The sequence below is a fragment of the Drosophila teissieri genome, chromosome 3R, assembly GCF_016746235.2.
Source record: "Drosophila teissieri strain GT53w chromosome 3R, Prin_Dtei_1.1, whole genome shotgun sequence".
Lineage (NCBI taxonomy): Eukaryota > Metazoa > Arthropoda > Insecta > Diptera > Drosophilidae > Drosophila > Drosophila teissieri.
Window position 1 is genome coordinate 9845899 of NC_053032.1, and position 21098 is coordinate 9866996.

At 37.9% G+C, this 21098-nt stretch overlaps 3 protein-coding genes across 14 annotated transcripts in view; 1 reads left to right on the top strand and 2 right to left on the bottom strand.

Annotated features, from left to right (window-relative positions):
* LOC122622207 (dystrophin) overlaps window positions 1-10484 on the bottom strand; it is a 136199-nt gene extending 125715 nt beyond the window's left edge. For 3 of the 12 annotated variants that reach the window (XM_043800473.1, XM_043800472.1, XM_043800469.1), the window contains exon 1: window positions 10157-10481. In XM_043800473.1, coding sequence (XP_043656408.1) covers window positions 10157-10274 — 118 coding nt within the window. In that variant the 5' untranslated portion in view covers window positions 10275-10481. Of the gene's footprint in view, window positions 1-6790; window positions 7108-7887; window positions 8045-10156 lie in introns of those variants that run through there. The other 9 variants (XM_043800474.1, XM_043800470.1, XM_043800475.1 and 6 more) reach the window with 8 other exon arrangements.
* Window positions 8523-9752, top strand: LOC122622213 (succinate--CoA ligase [ADP/GDP-forming] subunit alpha, mitochondrial). Its single transcript, XM_043800491.1, has one exon. It carries the CDS (start codon window positions 8656-8658, stop codon window positions 9682-9684), a length of 1029 nt encoding a protein of 342 aa, XP_043656426.1. The 5' UTR covers window positions 8523-8655; the 3' UTR covers window positions 9685-9752.
* A 925-nt stretch (window positions 10485-11409) lies between the features above and the next one.
* LOC122622215 (IDLSRF-like peptide) overlaps window positions 11410-21098 on the bottom strand; it is a 35497-nt gene continuing 25808 nt past the window's right edge. The window contains exons 3-4 of the mRNA XM_043800494.1: window positions 17456-17654; window positions 11410-14516 (exon numbers count right to left, since the gene is read on the bottom strand). Of these exons, the coding sequence (XP_043656429.1) occupies window positions 14369-14516; window positions 17456-17654 (347 nt within the window). The 3' untranslated portion in view covers window positions 11410-14368. The remainder of the gene's footprint in view (window positions 14517-17455; window positions 17655-21098) is intronic.

A 21098-nucleotide genomic window follows, 5' to 3' on the forward strand; every position in this document is an offset into this window, starting at 1 on the left:
TTCGAGGTACTTGTTTGTATCTCTGCCATTGAGCTGAGTTCGATTACCGGCAACTTCTGTATGGCTGGGAACGTGACTTCTTACGACATTTCATTGCATGTGACATGCATTTCGATTGGAGGTTGAGTTCGTACTATACTCTCTAGAGCTTTGCGCTTAATTTTTTGAATTGGCTTGTATTTGGCGTTTTTTCAGCAAAACATATGTATATATGTACATATTTTATTTTAACAGCTTTTGCGTCATTGTTATGTGCGCAAATTGAGTTTTGGCGGAATTGAAGGGAAACCAATTTGTAATTTCAAGTGCAAAATGTTTTATTCAATCGGTTGATTGGCAAACTTTTTCATAGAAATAGTTCAGCAAATTGGGGAGCGAAGAATTACTTATGTTATTTTTAGATACGGTCAAAATTGCTTGTCGTTAGTTTCCACAGAAAATATAATCTTTTGATGCTTTTGACCGTGTAAGCAATCAAAAAATACATTAAGTCATCATATATTGAGTCATCAAGTTGTATCAGACAAAATAAATACAAATATATCCCTTTTCACTTTCAACCAACCACTAAATAACAAGTTTATCACATGGCGCTAATCACTCTATTCATTTATATATTTTTCGCCCCTTCGACGGCCTGTTTACAGGTTCTTTAAGCATTCACTCCCAATGAAGTCACAATTTAAGCCCTGAAACTCGAAGTTAAATGCATCATTCGAGCAAACATTTGGACCACCTTTAGCCCGCATAAATTAGAATGAACCGAAGTGCATTTTCAATGGCCCAAAAAGTCCGCAGTAAATATATGTTTGTGTGTGCAAATGGTAGAGAGGAATGTCGAAGCAGGGAAAAAGCCTGGGAAAACCCGTTTCCAGCAAGAAAATGCCGCTAGCAGACACCAGCATGTCCGACACTTTAAGAGCGAGTTTCTTTTCAAAGGCTTTATCAATGTGGGAGACCCAACAACACGAAAAATAACAAAACCTGGTCATGTCTACGATACCCCCAACATCACCCCCATTTCCCACTCGCAATGTCCGCCTCCTCAACTTTTGTAGCTGTTTTTTAGATACCGAACTGCAAGCGGAAGTTTTAATTCCATTTTGTTGCTCATATTATTTCGCTGTTCGAAGTTGTTTTTGTTTTCGCGCGTTTCGGTCAACACTTCTATTTTTCCAACACTTCCGTCGGTTATAGCCGGATGGCCGGATTGTTTACGGGCGTTAATTACGCAAAGTTCAAAAATTTAAATAATTATGTTTCTGCTGGCTGCAATGGTGTCATGGTGCATATTAAACCAGTTATTAAGGTAAACGGTTTAGTGCAGTTATATAAAAAAATTAATATTAAATACACATTTTAAATACACGATTTTTTAATTTAACATAGATAATTATAATCATATGTACATAATGACCTTATAAGGTCCCAGCGTAGATAATAGGTAACATTTTCTTATTAAAATTTGTATTCTATTGAAAATTGTACACTTTCTCAAAGCCCGAATTTCAATCAACTTTATATTATAACCTTAAATAAATTAAGCTATATATCAATCCTAAAGGCACATTTTCCGAATGTGTTGAAAATAACTCGATATTTTCCTAATCCCGTTTCTCTTTTTTCCTGTAGGCCTAATTCGTTACCCACTCACACAACGCTTTGGACACTGGCCGTCACTTATCTATAAATATTTATGAAATTATTTAGTCATATCTTAGCCAAACGGCCCACACTAAAATCGCTCAACGCCTTATTAAGTTTTTATTTTTTTGGCTCACTTGCTGACTGTTCGCTTTCGCGATTGTCTGTCTTTCCATCTGACGGTGCTTGAAAATTGATTACAAAATCACTTAACCGCCACCGGTTTGGCTGCCGTTCGCTGCTTAAATTTTACGCATTCATTAGTGTTACGGATAATTGAATTTACTTATCGCGAAATTCATTCATTCATACATTAATTGCAAGTCAAGCAGCAACGTCATCATCACCATCACCATCATGATCATAATCACTTTGGTTGACAAATTTCTCAATTCCCTGTGGTGATTATTGTTTAGAGCTTAAACTGGTTCTTAAGTCGGCCTCAGTGCTTTAAAAATATTTACACCGTCATGGAAGAACAGATTTGCTAATAGATTTAAAGATGTTTGAAGACGTATCTGCAGATGAATACTAAAAAACAACCAATGTTGTGTTTGTATTTTAATACACTTAGAGTTAGATCAAGTGTACTACATAAGTGAGAAGTATGTAACCGGTATAAGGAACTGTTTCTGACTATAAAATGTACATATTTGTATAACATATATTAATTGTCAGGCCAATATCCTAGGCCTTCCTTAGGTATATGATATTTGAGGAACTCGACTTATAAATTGTGTTTACAGAGTACAAGTCCAAAATTTGGAACGGTGTTATTATTTCCAAGTGTGTACTTAATTAAATTTAGAATTATCCCAACTTTTGTAAGAACTGTTCTACAAAAAATTCACATTTCACCCCGAAATTTAACGAAGTTTTGTGCAAAAGTTTGCAAAGCATTTTCCTTTATTCAAATTTACCAAATTTGAAAGTTCTTTTAAGTTCATTTACTTTTCACTTTGTAGTTCTTGTGAATGTATCGTATGAGCAGCAACGTTCGCCTTAGGGAACTTTTATTGTTATTTAAAATGGTTGCAGGTACTCGTTTTACTTCACCTCACGGCCTGTTTTTCCCAGGGCTTATTAAAGCTCACTTTACTTAAATGCCGATCCAATTGCTTTGAGCACTTGGTCCTCGCTCCTGTATTTGCTCCTTTCCTGGCACTTTCGCTACTTCAAAACGAGATGGCTTCGTTGTTATTTTTATGAACATTATGTGAGCTGAAGAGCCTGTGGCTCTTGGTCCCGGCATAATTGATATGGGTTTAAGTATCTGTATATACCCAACTTTCCCCGCCCTTGAAAGCGTGAGAATTGGCAGCAATCGAGTCATGTGCTATTTACTTATGTATATATGGCGATTCGCTAGTGGAAATTATTGGACACATAATGGCAGGACGTATATACACACTCTCGCGTGGGAAATACAGATAGTTTGTAATTCATGTCAATTATGTGCGGCTGTTTGTTGTTCTTGTTCCTGAAGGCTTTTTAATTGAATTCCCTGACCGATGGACCGCGATAGGCACTCGCGCAAAATGTTTGTTTATCAGTTATGGGCTTGAGGATTTATTTATTTGCCATTGGATACACAATTCACGCATCCCGCAATTACGTTTAAAGAGAGCTTAACTGACCGATGCCACACAAATGTTCTAACAATTTGTAACCTCCAGTACTTGTTTAAAGAAAGTTTTTTTAAGAAGCTGAGATTCAAGACGTACAAAAGTGTCGCATATAAATATATAAACTTCACTATACGAATTCAGATACTTATACTTGTAATTCCAAAGTGGGTCTAAAAGAATATTTTTGGCTGAAACTGCACTTGAAACATATTTTACAAATCTGTTTTACAGATGAATTCAATAACTTATTAACTTCTTTAATGCTGACACAGTTCAATCATTGAACTTGATTATTATTTAATAATATTTATCTCTGACGCCATGTGACCTTATTCGTTATCAAGCTTAACAGTATTTGAATTGAATTCAATCAACTGGCTGGCTGTCATATCCATTGATAAGTTTAGATTATGCGGTAAGCATAAGACTCACCACTTCCAGCGACTTACAGTTGCGAAACGCACCGTCTGCTCAGGTGCACTCGAGGCGGACTGTAAACACTAGACAAGCACCTCGAAAAACGAAAAGTCGTCGCTGTAGACAAACAATGTACGTATGTATGTACGTACTACAACCAACTAAAAATAAACATGGCACAAACTGTCGACCGGCTTTAATCAATATTTTGCCATTGCTTACCCGCGCTGGCATTAACAATAACAATATCGGGTTGAGACGGACGGACGGACGGACGCTAGCTAATTAGAAAGTTTTCCCAACCAATAAGGTAAAAATCGAAAAGCAAATCAATGCAGAAACAAAAACAGAAAAAAAGGCAGAGATCGATTGCGAGTGAAATGCTGGCCAACTTACTTGACCAAAAGTTGGGTAACCCCTTCACCCTCCTTTCACCAACAATTCCCATCGTTTACACCCGGCTTAAACCCGTTGAGGCGTTAAAAATCATCGACTGCAACTGATCGTTTACCATTTTGACATATCAATGCATGCACACGCGCACTATACATATGTATGCTGGATATATTATACATATATGTACTTATCCAACTGAACAAACCTCTCGCGCCCTTTCTCTTTTCATAAAATATACCCAGCTATACGTGTACATCAGCGATTGTTCCCCCGATTCTTCAGTGGCACGCAACATCGATCAATGATAAGACAGTTTGAGTTATGAATTGAATTTATTATTCGATTTTCAGCGGGTGGGCAGTTGCAGACTCAAGATCGCATGGGGCGTGGCTGCTATTTTGTGGGGCGTATAGATTGATTGCCTAAACAATAATTGAATGGGAAATTATTTGCGCTCTTTCGCGCTTGAGAACAGCGAGATCCATTTCAGATAGGCATTCTCTATTTGAGGAATTTCAGTTACTTAAGTGGAGTTTTTATCGTACCTAATTATTCTTGAAAAACGTTTCAGACAAAGTCTTCGCACTTGGTTTCATATGCTCTAATTATTTATAACTTCTAGATAGTTTACCATATCATTTTTATCACATTTAAATTGTACATAACGATGTATCTTAAATAAAAGGTAATACATAAAGACAAGTTACATTAGCCTTGAAACTGCAAATCAACTTGTTCAGCCCCTTGAAACCTCAAACTCTTCCACAGATTCCACCTACCAGATAAACGCCTTATACCCCCAACTTTGCTTCAAAATCCAATCAAGCAATAAACAAATGGAAACCCATTAAGCAAAAAAAGAGCAAAAAAGCAGGAATAACAAATTGCAAACTGTAGTTGGAGTAATTTTTTACGGGCGTGCGCTTTTTTGACTCCGTGTCTGTGTTACTCGGAAAGACTTGCATAGGTGTTGGAAATGTGTGCTCCAGATCCCAGAAAGCAATTCCAAGCTAAAATACAACAACAAATTCAAAAAACCAAATAAAACTGACACATGTGGCCAAATGCAAATGCGCACTTTGTCGCATTCCAAGCCCAGCTGGTCGAGTGGATTTCGATCCGAACTGGTGGCTTTGCAGGTTTTAAGCCGCAGACAAACCAGCGACAGTCATGGATACGATACGCCTAATGCCATCCAAGCCCGAAATTGGATTTCGAAAACTGTGGAATACTTTACTCTGAGGCATGTAGATTTTTCTTCTTCTAAAGTGAATATAGAAATATAAGTCTTTGTTATTTCATTTCAATTACCTGTTGGGGTAAATCAACAAGAAATGGTTGAAATAGTTGCTTATTTATAAAATTCACATGATCGATTTTAGGTTTGAAGTTAAACCAGCCTATTTCAGTTCCACAAATATTAAAAGTCTGCCTAACATTTATTATTTGTAATAAGTACAATATACCCTCAGTATTTTCGCCGCCGGCTTTTATAGAAACCCACACACATTAGATTTCTCGCACAAATTGGTGCGGTTCGTATCCAAACCGAGTCTCAATTACACCCGAGTGGAGCCCCCTCCCCCGATTTTCCACCCCCTCCCCGGCGGTTGGGTGCTCATTAGCTGGGCGCGGGTTACGCAGAGCATTTGGCGGTGGAGGGTTGGCAACCGCCGTCTATAGACCGAGCCACGCCCTCTGCTCCCCACTCGCTTTTTCCGCCAGTCCCCGGCACCCGCCCCTGCCCCGTCTCCGTCCCCGGAACTCGGCCGACTTTGCATTCGCCTGATCATTAAATGCTTAACCAAATGAGTAAAAGCGATATATCTGTGGTTCTGAGTGGGGTGTGTGCCAGCAGTTTGTTGTTGTTCCTGGACACTTGGAGAAAACATCTTAGTTTGACTTGTATCAGGATTGGGAAAAATGTACTTTAACACGCTGACTTCCTACATTCGAAATATTAATCGAACCATGATATTACTAATACTTTGGAAATTCAAATTAATTTTAGCTGGGACATTTTCTGTAGATCAGGCCAATTTCTCCCAGTGATTGCATATGTTTCTCTGACTACCAGATAACCATGATATTACCAATACTTTGGAAATTCAAATTAATTTTTGCTGGGACATTTCTGTAGATCAGGCCAATTTCTCCCAGTGATTGCATATGTTTCTCTGACTACCAGCAACATGTGGTCGTCTGTTTGTCTCCGTTTTTAAGTCGCTCTTGCGAGCGAAGAAAGCATGGAAATTATTTCAGAGATGTGAAATGGGGGCACGAGTTCTGAGCCCTCGAAATAATTGCTCTTCCCCCAATGGGGTTAATTTTTGAGGAGGGGTGCAGTTGGATCATCTGTGGAGTTTTTTGTAATTATCTCTGAACATGTGTGGGAATAAATGCATACAGAATACTTTTGAACGACTTTTTGGCTTAACTTTTCAGCTATGTGATATATGCAAAGTTATATTTACATAACAATTACCCAACCGAGTTAAAAATGTATAAAGAAAATTGTAAATAAACTTAAGACTACACTTGGTAAATTTGAATAAACTATAGGCTAAACTATTTGTAAAAATTGTACAAATTTGCATCAAGGGCAATCAAACAAAGTGTATAATAGATATCCTATAAAAGTGCTTTCCTTTTTAAGTATATATGTACATACATATGTGTATATGTACATATATCCACTATCTTACCAATTAAAATTCCGGGTTCCATAGTCGTATAATCCTTAGTTCGCCTAATCCCAGTAGCGAATCGGTTTCGTCTCGATAAAAGTTAAAATCACCAACATAAAACCTATGCTTTTCAAGGTCGTATCGAATCGAATCTTAAAATCGTTGAATCACATGGACACAAATCGGGTTGTTTATTTCGGTTTGATTGATATGCTTCGTGGAATGACAACTGATATCGCCGCATTTCGTTTTTTACCACTTTCGCACCATTTTGTTTCGTAATATTTCGCGTTAATTTCTAGAAATCGAAGGTGTGCCAAGAATTCTACCAAGACCTAAAATCACAATTGCAGAATGTCGAATTTTAAAGGTGACACCTGACTTGTTTGTTTTCTTATTAGAGCTTGTGTTGACTTTCCCACTAAGAAACAAATATATTTTGCGCAAGCGCAACGGCAAAATGAACAGAAGAAAGCATGGCGAAGAGAGAGAGGAAGTGAGCAGGAGTCACGAAACTACCGTTAGGTTTTCCTCTGCTTTTAATGAGTTTTTGTGTTTAACAAGCCGCGTTGTTTACCAAATTTGATTGTTTTATTTACTTTTTCCCATTTTCTTTATCAAATTTCTCAGTCTCTTTCTTTATCTCTCTCTCCGCTCTCACGCTCTTCAAAAAGCAAACACCGGTTAACGGGGAACGCTGGCAATGGCCGGAACAGGCGGCATAAAAGCGAAAACCAGAAATGGGACGTGTGGCAAGTGGAACAGACAACACTTTTGTTGTTGCTATCGCGGGTAATTGTGAGTCAAAGAATCAAGAATGTGTGTATGTGTGTGTTTGTTGGAAAAAAAGAGTTAAAGCCTCTAGAAACCCATTAAAACACAAGGCAAAACCTTAAGTTTGGCACACCAAATGCGATTTCATGCACTTTGCTGCGGAAATTCCTTCGGATTTTTTATTATTTCTCCACTTTTTCACAAACAACTTGTGGCACACTCACACACGCGCACAAATTCTACACCTTGAACTTGCGTCAGCTTTTTTCGCTTTTTTCGCTCTTTCCCATTATCTTTTTATTTTTGGTAACCACTTTCTGTGCCTTTTTTAATTAACTAACTTTTCTTGGTTATTAAACTTTCAATACACGCACTTGCAGCCAATTTTAATTTTCCTATGCTGCTTCTTTTGTTACTTTTTCTTCTCGGCTTAAAACGACAGCGCGCAGAAAAAAACTTGTAACCTCATGTCGTTTTTCCGACGCGTTTCAAGTCTTTGCACTCCGAAGTCAAAAAGCGATCTGAAACGCGATCGTAAATTTGTATGGAAACATACCTATTCTTTTTCTCTCTCTGTGAACGATGATCTTATTGGAACGGGTTGCAGCCCAACTAGCCAAAGCGCGTGTTTCAGTCCAGCTGTTTCGCGCGCTCAGAGAGGGAAAGAGAGAAAAAGAGATAAAGGCAGAGCTCCTATTGGATTTCAATTAAAATCGAATCGGAATTAATTGAAGGGCTGAGCACAGTGGGCCAGATAATTTTTTCCCAATTTTAATATAGGAGTTATAGGATCTCAAAGTCAAAGCAACTGAATTTGGGCATTTTTAACACTTACCACCTGTAACGGATTATTGGTCAAAACTTCAAAGAATATCACTTTAAATGAATGCATGTGCGGAAATTACCAACTAAGAATTTTCCATTTTATTACAAAACCATTAAAAACATAGCAAGCCTGATTGCAAACCTCCCCAATAATTTTACAGTTGAAGCCTGTCATACGGTTAATAGTTTCGGAAAGAACTCTATTCCAAATCAGGCCCCAAAAATTATAACAATTTTTCGGCCCAAAACAAATCCACCAGACATCCAAGTCATAATTCCATAAAATGTCCCTAAATCGAGGAAGCAAGGTGCTCCTGCGGGCGATTACGCCCCAAATTTTGAGGCGTGGCAAAGCGGACTATAGCAAAACGATTTGCAACCTGAAGATCAACAAGCAAACAAAGGTTCTAGTGCAGGGATTCACCGGCAAGCAGGCCACTTTCCACTCGGAGGAGTCCATGAAGTACGGAACCAATATAGTTGGCGGTGTGAATCCCAAAAAGGGCGGAACGGAGCATCTGGGTAAGCCGGTTTTCAAATCGGTGGCAGAAGCTGCCGAGAAGGTGAAGCCAGATGCCACGGTGATCTTTATACCACCTCCATCGGCTGCCGAGGGAATTTGCTCGGCCATCGAGAGTGAAATAGGCCTGATTGTGGCCATCACCGAGGGTATTCCCCAGGCGGATATGGTGAGGATATCGCAGATGCTTAATTGCCAGGAAAAATCCCGCCTGCTGGGACCCAACTGCCCGGGAATCATCTCCCCGGATCAGTGCAAAATCGGAATAATGCCGGGACATATTCACAAGCGAGGAGTGGTGGGCATAGTCTCGCGTTCAGGAACTCTGACCTACGAGTCCGTCCACCAGACCACCAACGTGGGATTGGGTCAGGCACTTTGCATTGGCCTCGGCGGAGATCCCTTCAACGGAACCAGTTTCATAGACGCCCTCAAAGTACTTCTGTCCGACAAGGAGATCAAGGGCATTGTCATGATTGGAGAGATTGGTGGATCCGCCGAGGAAGAGGCCGCCGATTTCCTCAAGGAGAAGAACACAGGCTGCGAGGCCAAGCCAGTGGTTGGCTTCATCGCAGGCCAGACTGCTCCACCGGGTCGCCGAATGGGTCACGCCGGTGCCATCATTTCGGGTGGTAAAGGAGCGGCCAAGGACAAGGTGGCTGCCTTGGAGAAGGCGGGAGTTCGCATGACCGCCAATCCCTGCCACCTGGGCTCCTCGCTCCTCGAGGAAATGATTCGTCTGAAACTGGTGCCCAAGCTGAGCGAAAAAAAGTCCCAAGCTGGCAAGAAGTAGGAGAGGCGGGATAACTTTATAATCCCAATTAACTAATTTTGTGCTCATTAAATTGCTAAAATATCTCATTTTTATTTTTTTCTAAATCTTAAGCTAACTAAGAAATACATTCTTTATAATATATAAAAGTTGAAGTCCTGCATACTTAAGATCATCAGTACGAAGACATACATATGTGTTACGGTTGGATCGACTTCAGCAATGAAACAATTAAAAAATTAATTGATTGTGAATTTGTTTTGATTACAAAACACCTTAAGATACATATATCCAAACTAAGATCTAGAAAAATTTCCACCGACGCTCCTAATTCTATTTAGTTTTGTTTTCTATATGCAAACGATTTCCCGCAGTGGCTGGCATTTTATCAGGAGTCGCATATCAAAAAAAAAGTTCGCTTTCATAAGCCTACAGCAAATACCAGATAAGCGAGAAAGAATTTGGCCATGGCCAAAACTGAAGGCAGACTCACCCATTGTCTTCACTCGGAATTCTTCGTAGTCCATGAGCGGAGGGGTTTCAGCTCCTTGGACTGTGTCCCGAAAGTCCTCCTCGCTGTAAACCGAGTCGTAGTCGCTGGGATCATGCATTTTTATTTATTATTAAACTGGCTCACTAAATCACTGATAGACACGCTACACTATTGCATACTCTTCGGCAGCATAGAAAATTCACTGCGTATTCAGTTTGTTTGGAAATCTAGTTTTCGCGAAAGGCACTGGTTGCATTAAGTGCAGTTAAGAGTAATGCTAGTCGTGGGGACTTTAAGGCTCCCGGAGCCACCGATTATGGAGGATCGAGAACCGAGCGCACCGACAACCGCATGCGCTTCCAATTTAAACACGACTAAGGCGAGCCGACAGTTTGGTACCGCCGTTCTGTGTTCTCAGCTAATCAAGAGCAAATACTACGAAGGCTATCAAAAACAACAAAAGAAATCTACAGACTGATTAGAATATCAAGTAGTATAGCAAGTGGGAAGTCTTAGAGCGAGCCTGTCGAGCACCAGATACCCTATACAATTCCCAATCTATTCTATGCTACCTAACTTAAAAAATAAGCATATGTATGTACTTACATGATAGCAAATAATCAAAGAGAACCATTCCTTTTTTAAAGTGTTCCTTTAATTAAACCTGTCTAAAAACCAAGTATTACGAATGTTATTAATAATAATTAATAAATAGTCGGTTATACCCGAACAATCTCTAAGAACACCAGGTATAAAAACATACGCTTTTATTTGCACTGAGAGCGCGTGCTATCTCCGCTCTCACTCTTGCTCAGAGAAAGTAATTAGGGGAGTTCCTAATGGGTGCGAGGGCAAGTGGGAGAGGGGATATACGAGAGTCTTATCACCAGTGTATAACTTGGACTGCGATAGCTTACGACTGTCAACTGCCTGAAATTCCTCCAATTAATTAATGCATTATAGTGATAGCCGTACATTAAATTGGTAAGGGTTTGAGGTGGGAAATGTGAAAGAAAAATGTTCTTAGATTTCCCATTCCTCAAAAAACTGTGATAACGTCGGTAATAAATTCGGCGATAGGAATCTTAAAACGCGAATTGGTACTTGGTAATTATTTTTAACTATTAATTAATAAGGAGATAAGCATGTAGCTTTCTAACACAACTTTAAATTTACAATACGCCGTACATAACCCCCTTCTCATCAATGAAAACTCGTTTGATAGGTTGTTGTTTAAAACAGCACACCAAAGAAATAGCATCATTGGAATGTTAAAAATTTTATTTAAATTTCGTTTCGCCTCTGTTTGTATGTTCTTTTGCAATTCTAATTATAATGCATTTACACATAGACTCCATTGTGTTGTAGGGTGTTGTTTCTCATAAAACTCGATCTATTTTACTGTATTTAATTCAAACATTAATTTTGTTTTGGTATTGCGTATAGTTTTATATAGCATTTTTTTGTTTGATTTTTGAAGAGTAATTCTCTCTTGTTGCTGGAGTATTTGGTTTGCTACAATTTTTCAGTAACTGACTGATATGTTTCGTTTACTCGTTTCATTCAAATATATTTCAACTATTTCTTGTGACTTTAGGTGGATTTGTTTATTTCTAAATTGTCTAGCAACTAAATAAAAAGTATTCAATTAAATTTGTAACCTAAATTACTTTAAATAAATTTCAATAAGCATGTTTCTTGTTTGATAAAAAATTGTTTTTCGAAGATTGTCTATTGTGAAATTGTTTCAGCGTTTTAAATGTTCAATGGGTCAGTTTTGGTATTAAAACCCTGAAACAAGTAACAATTTTTTAAAATGGAATTCGAAATAAAAGACAAACCAAAACTGAAGAGAAAAGAAAAATTGAATATCAAGAGTAAAATTGTCTTTGGTGTGTTTAGCAATAAATATATTTATATATAATATTCTTAACGTTATTTAATTTCAACTTTCTTCTCGCCTTCATATTTGATATGTTTTTAATTGATATGTTGCATATATTTTGTGTTAATAGATTTTTGTGTAATTCTAACTTTTACAGTTTGTTTTTTCTTTCGCAGGATTTCTGCTGATATGTATACGATATAAGTTCTGTGGCTTACAATTAGAAAATGTCTGTTTTGTATATAGTAATAGTATATTAAATTTTTAAAAAATATTCACAGAGAAAAATGTTTTTTTTTTTGGTTTTTATTTTTGTAGATATTTAAATTATTTAAAATTTACAGGCGAAGGTGTTTTGATGGAACGCAAAAAACAAATTATCACTTTGTTGGTTTTCTTTTTTGTGTTTCCATTTCATTTGCATCGATTATGGAATTCGTAGTTTGTCTTCTTTATTTACATGGGGCATATTCTCACATCCTCTTTTATTCATATACGTAAATATATATATATATATATATATATAGTTCAATGGATCAGTTTCTTTTCGTTATTATTCTTTTAATATTACTCTTGACTTTTTTAAGTTCTTTCGAATAGTATATATTCGTAAATATATTTTGAATAGACGACTATATAGGTAGTTAAAATGTTTTTTTCTTTTTTTCTGATTTTCTTTTATTTCAATAAATAATTATAGTTTACTTTTGCTGTAGTTGTTGTACGACCTATCAGCTAATTCAAGGTACTATAACTCCATTATTTTTCGGTTTAATCTAACGAATCTTCCTTTAACATTGGGTTCTCAATTTCTCCTCTGATTCCTAATCGTTTTAGTTACTTGCCACACTATCTGGTCAACAATTCCGTGCTCCATTTGAAGAATGTTTGAATTCGAGAGTTCTTAGACTAGGTAGGTAGTAATGTGTTTTTGTATTTCGAGATCCAGTTTCAGGATTTGCGCAGAAAATATTACAAATTGTTTGGGTCAGTTTTAGTTCTTTGGCAAATCGAAACTGGACCTGAAAACAGAGAATCGCACATTGGTTACAGCTGCTTTTGTTTTTTTCTTCTAAGAAATATATATATGCTGAAAATTGAGTAAAGTTGTGTGTATTATTTTTAAATTAGGGTTAGGCTTTATAATTTCTTGGTTTGAGTATGTAGCTTGAGATCTCTCATCGATATATTTAGACACACAAAACGTTCCGTGAATTATGCAACTCAAAACCAATAATTTCACTGCTGCACAGTAGCTCGACATAGAGATTTTAGTTTCTATAACGACGTGTGTTAGTTGATTAGTTAATTTGATTTGAAACATCAAAGAGTTTTTCTACTGGAAACAACAATAGCTGCAGGGCTTTCGCTACTTTTACCGACTAGAACTAAAGAAGTATTCCATAGTTTATAGTATATAATTTATAGACGTTTATCGAAAGAAGATACATAAGTGTACTGGAGTAGCACGTTAGAAAATGGTTGGAAGGTTCTTTACTGATAGCCTCGGTTTCGGTTTTGCATACATTGTTCGTAGGGACTTTTGTTGTGAATACCATTAGTGACGGATCTAAGAAGCCTTGAAACACTTACATATACATCAATAAAAATGTTTGGTATCTGTATACATACATATGCTTCAGAAAAAGTTCGATATATAAACATTGATAAATTTTCTTTTTTAATTATATTGTTTTTTTCGTTCTCTTTTTGGGGTTCGCCAAACGATCCTGCTTCCACATTTTATTTTTCTAGTTCTTATGAAGTTTTTCTGCAATGTTCTGAAGTTGCGCGTAGATTTTCTCAAAATAAACATAGTTCGCGATAGAACCGCAACGCATAAAGAAAGTCTAGGAAGGAGCGCAGAAAGTTGGGAGAAAGCGATTTGCTTTTCGGTCGATAGAAGCCGATTTGTGATCGAAATTGTTTGTTTATTTGCGTATGTATATTTTCTCTTCGCGCCTTTATTTTTTTGTAGCTTTTTCGTGGTGTTTTGCAATTTTTTTTAGTTTTTGGTTGCTTGATTTTTGTTTTTATATAAAAGTGTGTGGAAAATGAAAATAAATGAACCTAAAAAATCGTATAAGAAGGGTCTTGGAAAGCAAAATCATACTCAAAAATAGAGTTTGAGAAAATATCTTTTGGCTGAAATGGAGGGGTATTCATGGCTGGATTGTTGGGGACGATGAGTGTAGGTACGTGTGTGTCGGTGTAATTCGCATTTAATAATTGTAATTATCGTAGGGCGTGCCCAAATACGAATAGAAATTAGGATTGATGGGCTGTGCGTGTGCGTAATAAAATCCAGAAGCCGGATCTGGCGCTACTCAGTCGAGGAAGCCGGTGTTGACCAGCTTCTCCAAGAAGAACTTCACGTCGCCCAACTCCGAGTCCTTGATTCCCAGCGACTTCAGCATGCCGAGATCTCCGTTCTCCACCGCCATGAAAACCGAGCGCAAGTGTTCCAAGTCCGATCTGGAAAAAAGGATGCAACGGAATTAGGCGGGATAATTTGCAGCTTACTTGTGATAAATGGCAAAACTTAAATAAAGTTTTCCTGGCAAACGGCTTAGGCCCCGGGAATTAACAGTTGTGTGAAATAGGAAGAAGTCTCTAAATGGTCTTAAACTCGCAGTAGTTTGTGGGTTCAAAGGAAATGAATTCACCTTGGTTATTATTATATATTAAGGGGGTTTTTTAAAGGATGAATGTTATTAAGGTGTCTTAATAACCCACTTAATAGCCATTAGACAAAGCCATATAGAATCAAGGATTACAAACTGGGGCGAACTGTAGTACCTTATTTTCTCGGAATGTAACTAAAAGTTGCAACTTAAATAATGTGGATGAATATTACCTTTTTAGAGCCATAGTAATGGACGATATTCCATACAAAATAAATTGGAAACTACTTTAATACCCCGAAACCCCTTCATTTTCATAGCATTTGGCCCACAGTGAACTTGAATAATGAGCAAAAGCTCCACAAGCGCACTCGCCCACAGGCACAAACCACGTGGACACACACAGGGACAAGTTTTTAGCTTTGCTGCGGTGGGTCTCAAATTATACGCTTTGCTTAATTAATCCCTGCAGGTAACGTGCGGCTTTGCTGCCTCCTATATTGTTGGCAGTGTTATTGTGTCCGTGGTCGGTGTCCCGGGTATCCCGCGGGGTCCCGGGGTGTCCTTTGACCCCAACCATCCCGGCCAAGCTAGCTCTTTTCTATACCCACACATTTCGCTGCTTGTTGCGGCTGCTAGATAAACTTCATTATCATCAGCGTAATTAGTAAAGTGAGTGGGATACACAGCAACTTGATAACTTTATAGATATCATGGATAATTACAGTTAATGCATGGGTACATTCTTGTGGTTTCTAAGTACTAATGTAAAGATACTCTATATGTCAACAAGTGAATTCCTATTTTAAAAATGTACTTCCTGGAAATTTCTTTCAGTGCTCTCAAGACGGTGAGGTACGAGTGCAAAATACACATTAATAACATTTGTGCGTGTCCTGTGGTTCGAGTACATCCATTCAGTTCCATCCCGACCCTCCGGTTCCTAATTCTCGGATAGAGACTTGAGCTAGGTGGAGTGACATTATGACACTTGGGCGATTAATTGCCTTGATGAAATTGTGTAAATTTCCAGCGAGGCGAGACAAACAAGGCCCTCTTATATTTCATTCAGTCCCCCATTTCCAGAGCTTTTTCGTCTTTTTTGCGTCTTGCTAATTTATCAACATGTGCGTGAAGAGGAATATTTTCGTGTCCTTTTGTCTGCGCCTCTGGTCGAGATCCTGTGTGTCTGCATGGCCCACAGTTTTATGATTATTATTATTGCCACCCCAACCCACCTTGCGGATACCACTTTTGTGGTTAGTTTTTGTTGTACTAAATTAATGAAAATTTTTCTTTCATGTTTTGTGCGAGGAAAGTGAGTCTGACTCTTTCCTCCCAACTGTGTTTATACTCGGGCATCTCCCTCGTCTGCTTGTTGTTATTTTTGTTAATTAAATTTTTATATTTGTTTATCTTGGAAATTGTAGCACGAGGCTCGCAGCAGAATGCCGGCAGTGTACAGTGTAATGTAATTAAAGCAGCTGGAAACACATGTTTGCGCCTAACAAAGCGAAATCCCAGGGTTAAAGGCGTTTAAATTGGGATTTATTAAAGATTTCCTTGATAAAGGTGGCCCATGAATAATATAGTCCGTAAACTTAGAACCAAATCGATTTCACATTCCAATTGTACGCTTTTGTCATTTCTAATATTTTGTAATGAAATTAATATTTCTAATTCTATTCACATCCCATGACAATGTTATCTAACGATGATCATCCCCATATTTTCCACTTATAAGAACAATATGAAAACACATATCGAGAAAGTCCGTTCTGGGCTTCCCCACTTCTTATTTTAATTCATTAGGCAGAGACAAATATTTTGTTTGCTTAGGCCAAGTCAAGCAAATATTACGAAAAACAGCGAAGCCATAAAGAAGCTCTTTATAAAACAAAACCGGAAAAGGAGAAAAATAAATGGCATACATATTTTAAAATTTCATGACACTTCTTCTGCACGTTGTGTGTTCTTTGCTTGAAGCTGAACCATTTTATTATTCCAGCAGCCACAAAAATAGATAAACAGAGAAAAAGGGACTCGAAAGCCAGCACACAAGCAGATGCAAAGATAATTCATGGGACAAGGACAAGGACAAAGGCTGGCCTCTGGACCTCCACTATATAGTTTCTGTCGAATAAAAGGATTCCCCCACAAAGCGAAAATAGCCCTTGGCAGTGCCAAAGTTCCTTAAACAGCTTTCACTATTTATGCAACTCGGATGAGCTTAGAACCTGGCCACAATTATTTTTCAAGCTCGAAAAGCAGCTGGCGAAAAGGGAAATAATTTCGTTTTGCGGTTCTGTGGCGCAAAAACAACAAACTCAAGTGCAGACATGTTTACCGAAACCATGTCATTGACAGAAAAACTATTTCAGAATAATATTTTTCGTCAGAAAATGTTCAAGCAGGCTTGACAGTAATGAGGAAAAAACCTTAAAATTGTTGCTGTAATAAATTCCTTAATAAATTCTGACGCTTTGCCTATAATCCCAATTTAAATTTAATTATAATAATACGCATAATTTATATATTCTATAGTTTTATACAGTTTTTATTTATTTCTTGTTTTTAATTTATCTTCCTCCCACACTCTTCGAATTTCCATTGTTAAACTAAGACTAACTAACTAAGACTAAAGTAAAAAGTGTTTCTTTCAGGTATGGAAAAGTCGTTTATTTCCGTTTGTATTACCCAATCAAATTCTCCCCTTCTTTCTTTCAGTGCACGTGTGCAGCTCAGTGTTGAGCTGCAGTGAAAGTGGATAGTTAGGGCCCCGGTACTCACCGCATTAGATGAAGGGCAGCGCCAAAGTCCTCAATCGTTTGCGACTCACTCAGGGCGATGGCGACCTTCTCGACTCCGCCGAGGGGTGAAAGGGCATCACGTGCCTTGCTGCCGAAAAGTTTTTCCAGGTAATTGGGTCCGTGGGAGGCGATCAGGCTCTGGAGGAAGGATGCAGTCTCCTCGACCGGCGGCCGCTTGGCTGCAATTAATAAAGCAGACAAACAGAGTTTTATCGGCTGCAATTAAATAAAGTTTTCGGGAGGGGGGGCAATTCGCCGCATAATGTAATTAATAATCTACGGAATGCCTTGATTACTATCAGCTTAATGCATTTGCATTCATAATGTATTACCATTTAAATTGATTTTGTTCATTAAGCCGACAAACAGTTGGGCTGATTAATAAATGAGAGAAACATTATTACTTACAAGTCATTAAAATTGAATTTGCCCTGTCATATTGTTAAGGTATTAATTTATTTTTTCACCGCCTGACAATTTCCTAGGCATTAATATTAATAGCGAACTTGCTGCCCTTTTCCACTCAACTTTAAACGCACGCGTGCATATGAAATGAGTCCTTCCCCAGGAATTAAATATTCACGGGCTTACTGCAAAGGGTGGAGTGTCCGGCGAGATTTGTTAAGTTCGGACAATGGTGGAGCTTTTTAAATATTTAGGAAACAATATAAACTCACATTTACGAGCAACTCTATAAAAACGTTATCAACTTTTTGTTTCGGTTCAGATTTTGTTGCTTTACTTTGTTTCGTGTAGTTTAAAGGGACCTTTAGAAATGTGTACATGTACATAAAGGGTAAGAGTTGCTTTAAAAATTAGATTAGTAGTAAAGATAATCATAGTGTTTGATTTTATAGTTTGCGATTTTTTACTGACAACTTGGGTGAAGTCATTTGGAAACGGAGCTTTAATTAAATTTCCTTGCAACTCTATAAATTAAATTGAAATAAATCTTGTGTAGTTTTGGAAGAATTGAAGCTCTTATTTTGCATTTGCCGACAAAGCCACTTGCAGGAATTCTTTCACTTCGAGGCACTTGCTCAGAATAAAGGAGCATATAGTATGTATGTATATTCCATTACGTTTTCATGCTCCTGGTGAATACGTTTTTCCCCATTTATTCACATTTCTTCCCTACCGCCATTTCTGTTTGTGTTTACTTGTATTTTCTTTGGCTCCGGCAAACATTTATGGGTCAGTCAGTAAGCCAGTCAGTCAGTCAGTCAGTCAGTCAGTCAGTCAGGTAGTCATTCACCCAGTCTCTCAATTCAGTCATGCACAAAGGGCAGACTTTACGGCGCTTGGCGTCGCTTTTTTTTAGCCCACTGACTGCACTTGTTAACCCACTGGTGCACCTTCCTCCCGCTCCCTTAACCCGCTCACTCACATATGCTGGCATTTTTAATGGCTGCAAGGACACGTATGTATCTAGATGGGTCTCCTTCTCGATCTGAGTGTGTGCGTGTGTGTGTTGGTACAGTTACTGACTGTATTTGTTATGCAAATGGCGGCGTTTGCAACCCATTTTGCCCCTCCCATTTCTGCACTTTTCATACCCCTTAGTTATGGGGTGACTGTTGCTTTTTTGTTTCACTGTCATCAAGATTAATGTGAACAATTAGCTTCGCATGCGGTATCTGAAGAAAAAAAAACCCTTTGCCAAGGTTTTTTTCTTTTTCTGTTTTTTTTTTTCTAAACTAATCTAAATTACATAGTTCCTAGCTTTTTACTGCGTTTTTCTAAATGACTATTATAAATCATGAAATTGATGAGTTTTTTTTCAACATTAATGTAAACGAACATTAACCTCGCAATTCAATCAATTGCCTTTTTTAATCAATTTAATAAATATCAAAACTATTATGGTTTCTGAAAGAAATTTTATCACCTCTTGAGTGCATTTACTTGAATTAAGTGAATATAATAGTAATACATTTTTTTAGTAATAATGAATTGGGTATTCTTAAATCGAAACCCGTGGAAACCCTCTGCTTTTTCTGTCGTCTGCATAAGCTTCGGTGGCTCCATGTATTGTGCTCTTTGCTCGGGGGAAAAAGTCAATTGGCGGGTGGGGATGGGTGGCTGAGGGAGCTGGGAGCTGGGATTGTCGCCTGTTGTTTGCCTTTAACTTGTTACATATTCCGGACGATGTATATCAGCAGTTTAGATTAAGTCTACGTGGCCATTCTGGCTCAGGGGTTCCCGCTCACCCGTGGGCCAACATTTTTAAACTTTCTCCGCAGCCTTTGGCTGATAAAGAATATGCAAAAATATGTTAATTTCCCAAGGGTGTTCGAATGCAGTGTGTTAAAAGTTTTCAAACTTTTTTTTATTGCAATTTAACTCTTTTTTCTGTATTTGCATGCCCTTTTTCGGCCATCAAATGATGACTCTGACCAGGAGCATGAGTGGCTTAAATAATATTGTCTTAATTTGCATATATGAAAAACATATTACGGAAGCGAGAATGAAAATTGCTGCGGAATTACAAATATGCGGTTAAAATTGTATGTTTAAAAATAATAGGTAACATATAAATGTTACGTAGCTTTAATGTTCCAATCCTTCAAGCTGTGACTTAAATAAATAATTTTTGTATATTTTTTGCTATTTAAATATACCTTTATAAATTCTAATATGTTTTAGTTTTGTTTCTTGTCAATACGAAAACATTTATGTCTTAAAAGTGTTCTGAAAACACCACTCATTAAACGAACTATGGTCCAGCGATAAACTAGGCCCCGAAGGACCTTTTTGTCTATCAACTGTTGCCCAGCTGCCAAGCAAAAGGGAGTATTCCAGGAAAAGAGGAGGCCGTGGGGATAATAATGAGAAACTAGGCGAATAATTTATCAAAGACCGCCGAGGTTGAAGCAATAACTTAAGCCAGCGCCAAAGCAGCCGACACTTCCTAAATGATTTCATTGTCGAAAATAGTTTTTTTCCCCCCGAGCCGAACAGTGGCGGAAAAACGGTGAAAATTTATGCCATTGTGTCCGGAACTGGCAGGATAAGATAAAGAGAAGGAAAATGGGCGAGGAAAGTGGCAGCTGGGCGTAACTGGGTGGAAGGTGGAGTGCTGGGATGTATCTCAACTTTCAGCCAACTGAATTGCCAGCAATTAGCAGCAACAATTTGCTGTTTGGCCTCAAGTCTCGAATTTCCCGTTTTCGGCGGGCACAGCGGGTGGGTGGTGAATCTCTCCTCCGCCGTAAAGTAAAGTTTTCCGCCCAATTTGCGCGGCCTTTGTTGCCTGTGTGTCGTCTGCGTAACGAATTTTATAATTTATCACGCGAATTTTTCCATTTTTTTAATTTTTCCATCCATGACATAATTAGGGAAACTATAAAAACTTTCACTGCCATTACTCGTCCTTCTTTTTGTTCTTTTTAATTCACCTTTCACTTACAGGATGTAATTATCGATTATGAAAATTAAATAAATATTTTGCTTTAATTGTTTTTCAATTTGCGGTAATTATTTCCGTGATTGCAATGGCAAGTGTAATTGATGTGGCAAGATGTAGAATGTGAATCAGAATCAATTACCGATGGAGTGATTCTATAAATATTAGTTTAGGTCTGAAATCAACAATACCCATTAATAAGCAATGAACAAAGTTC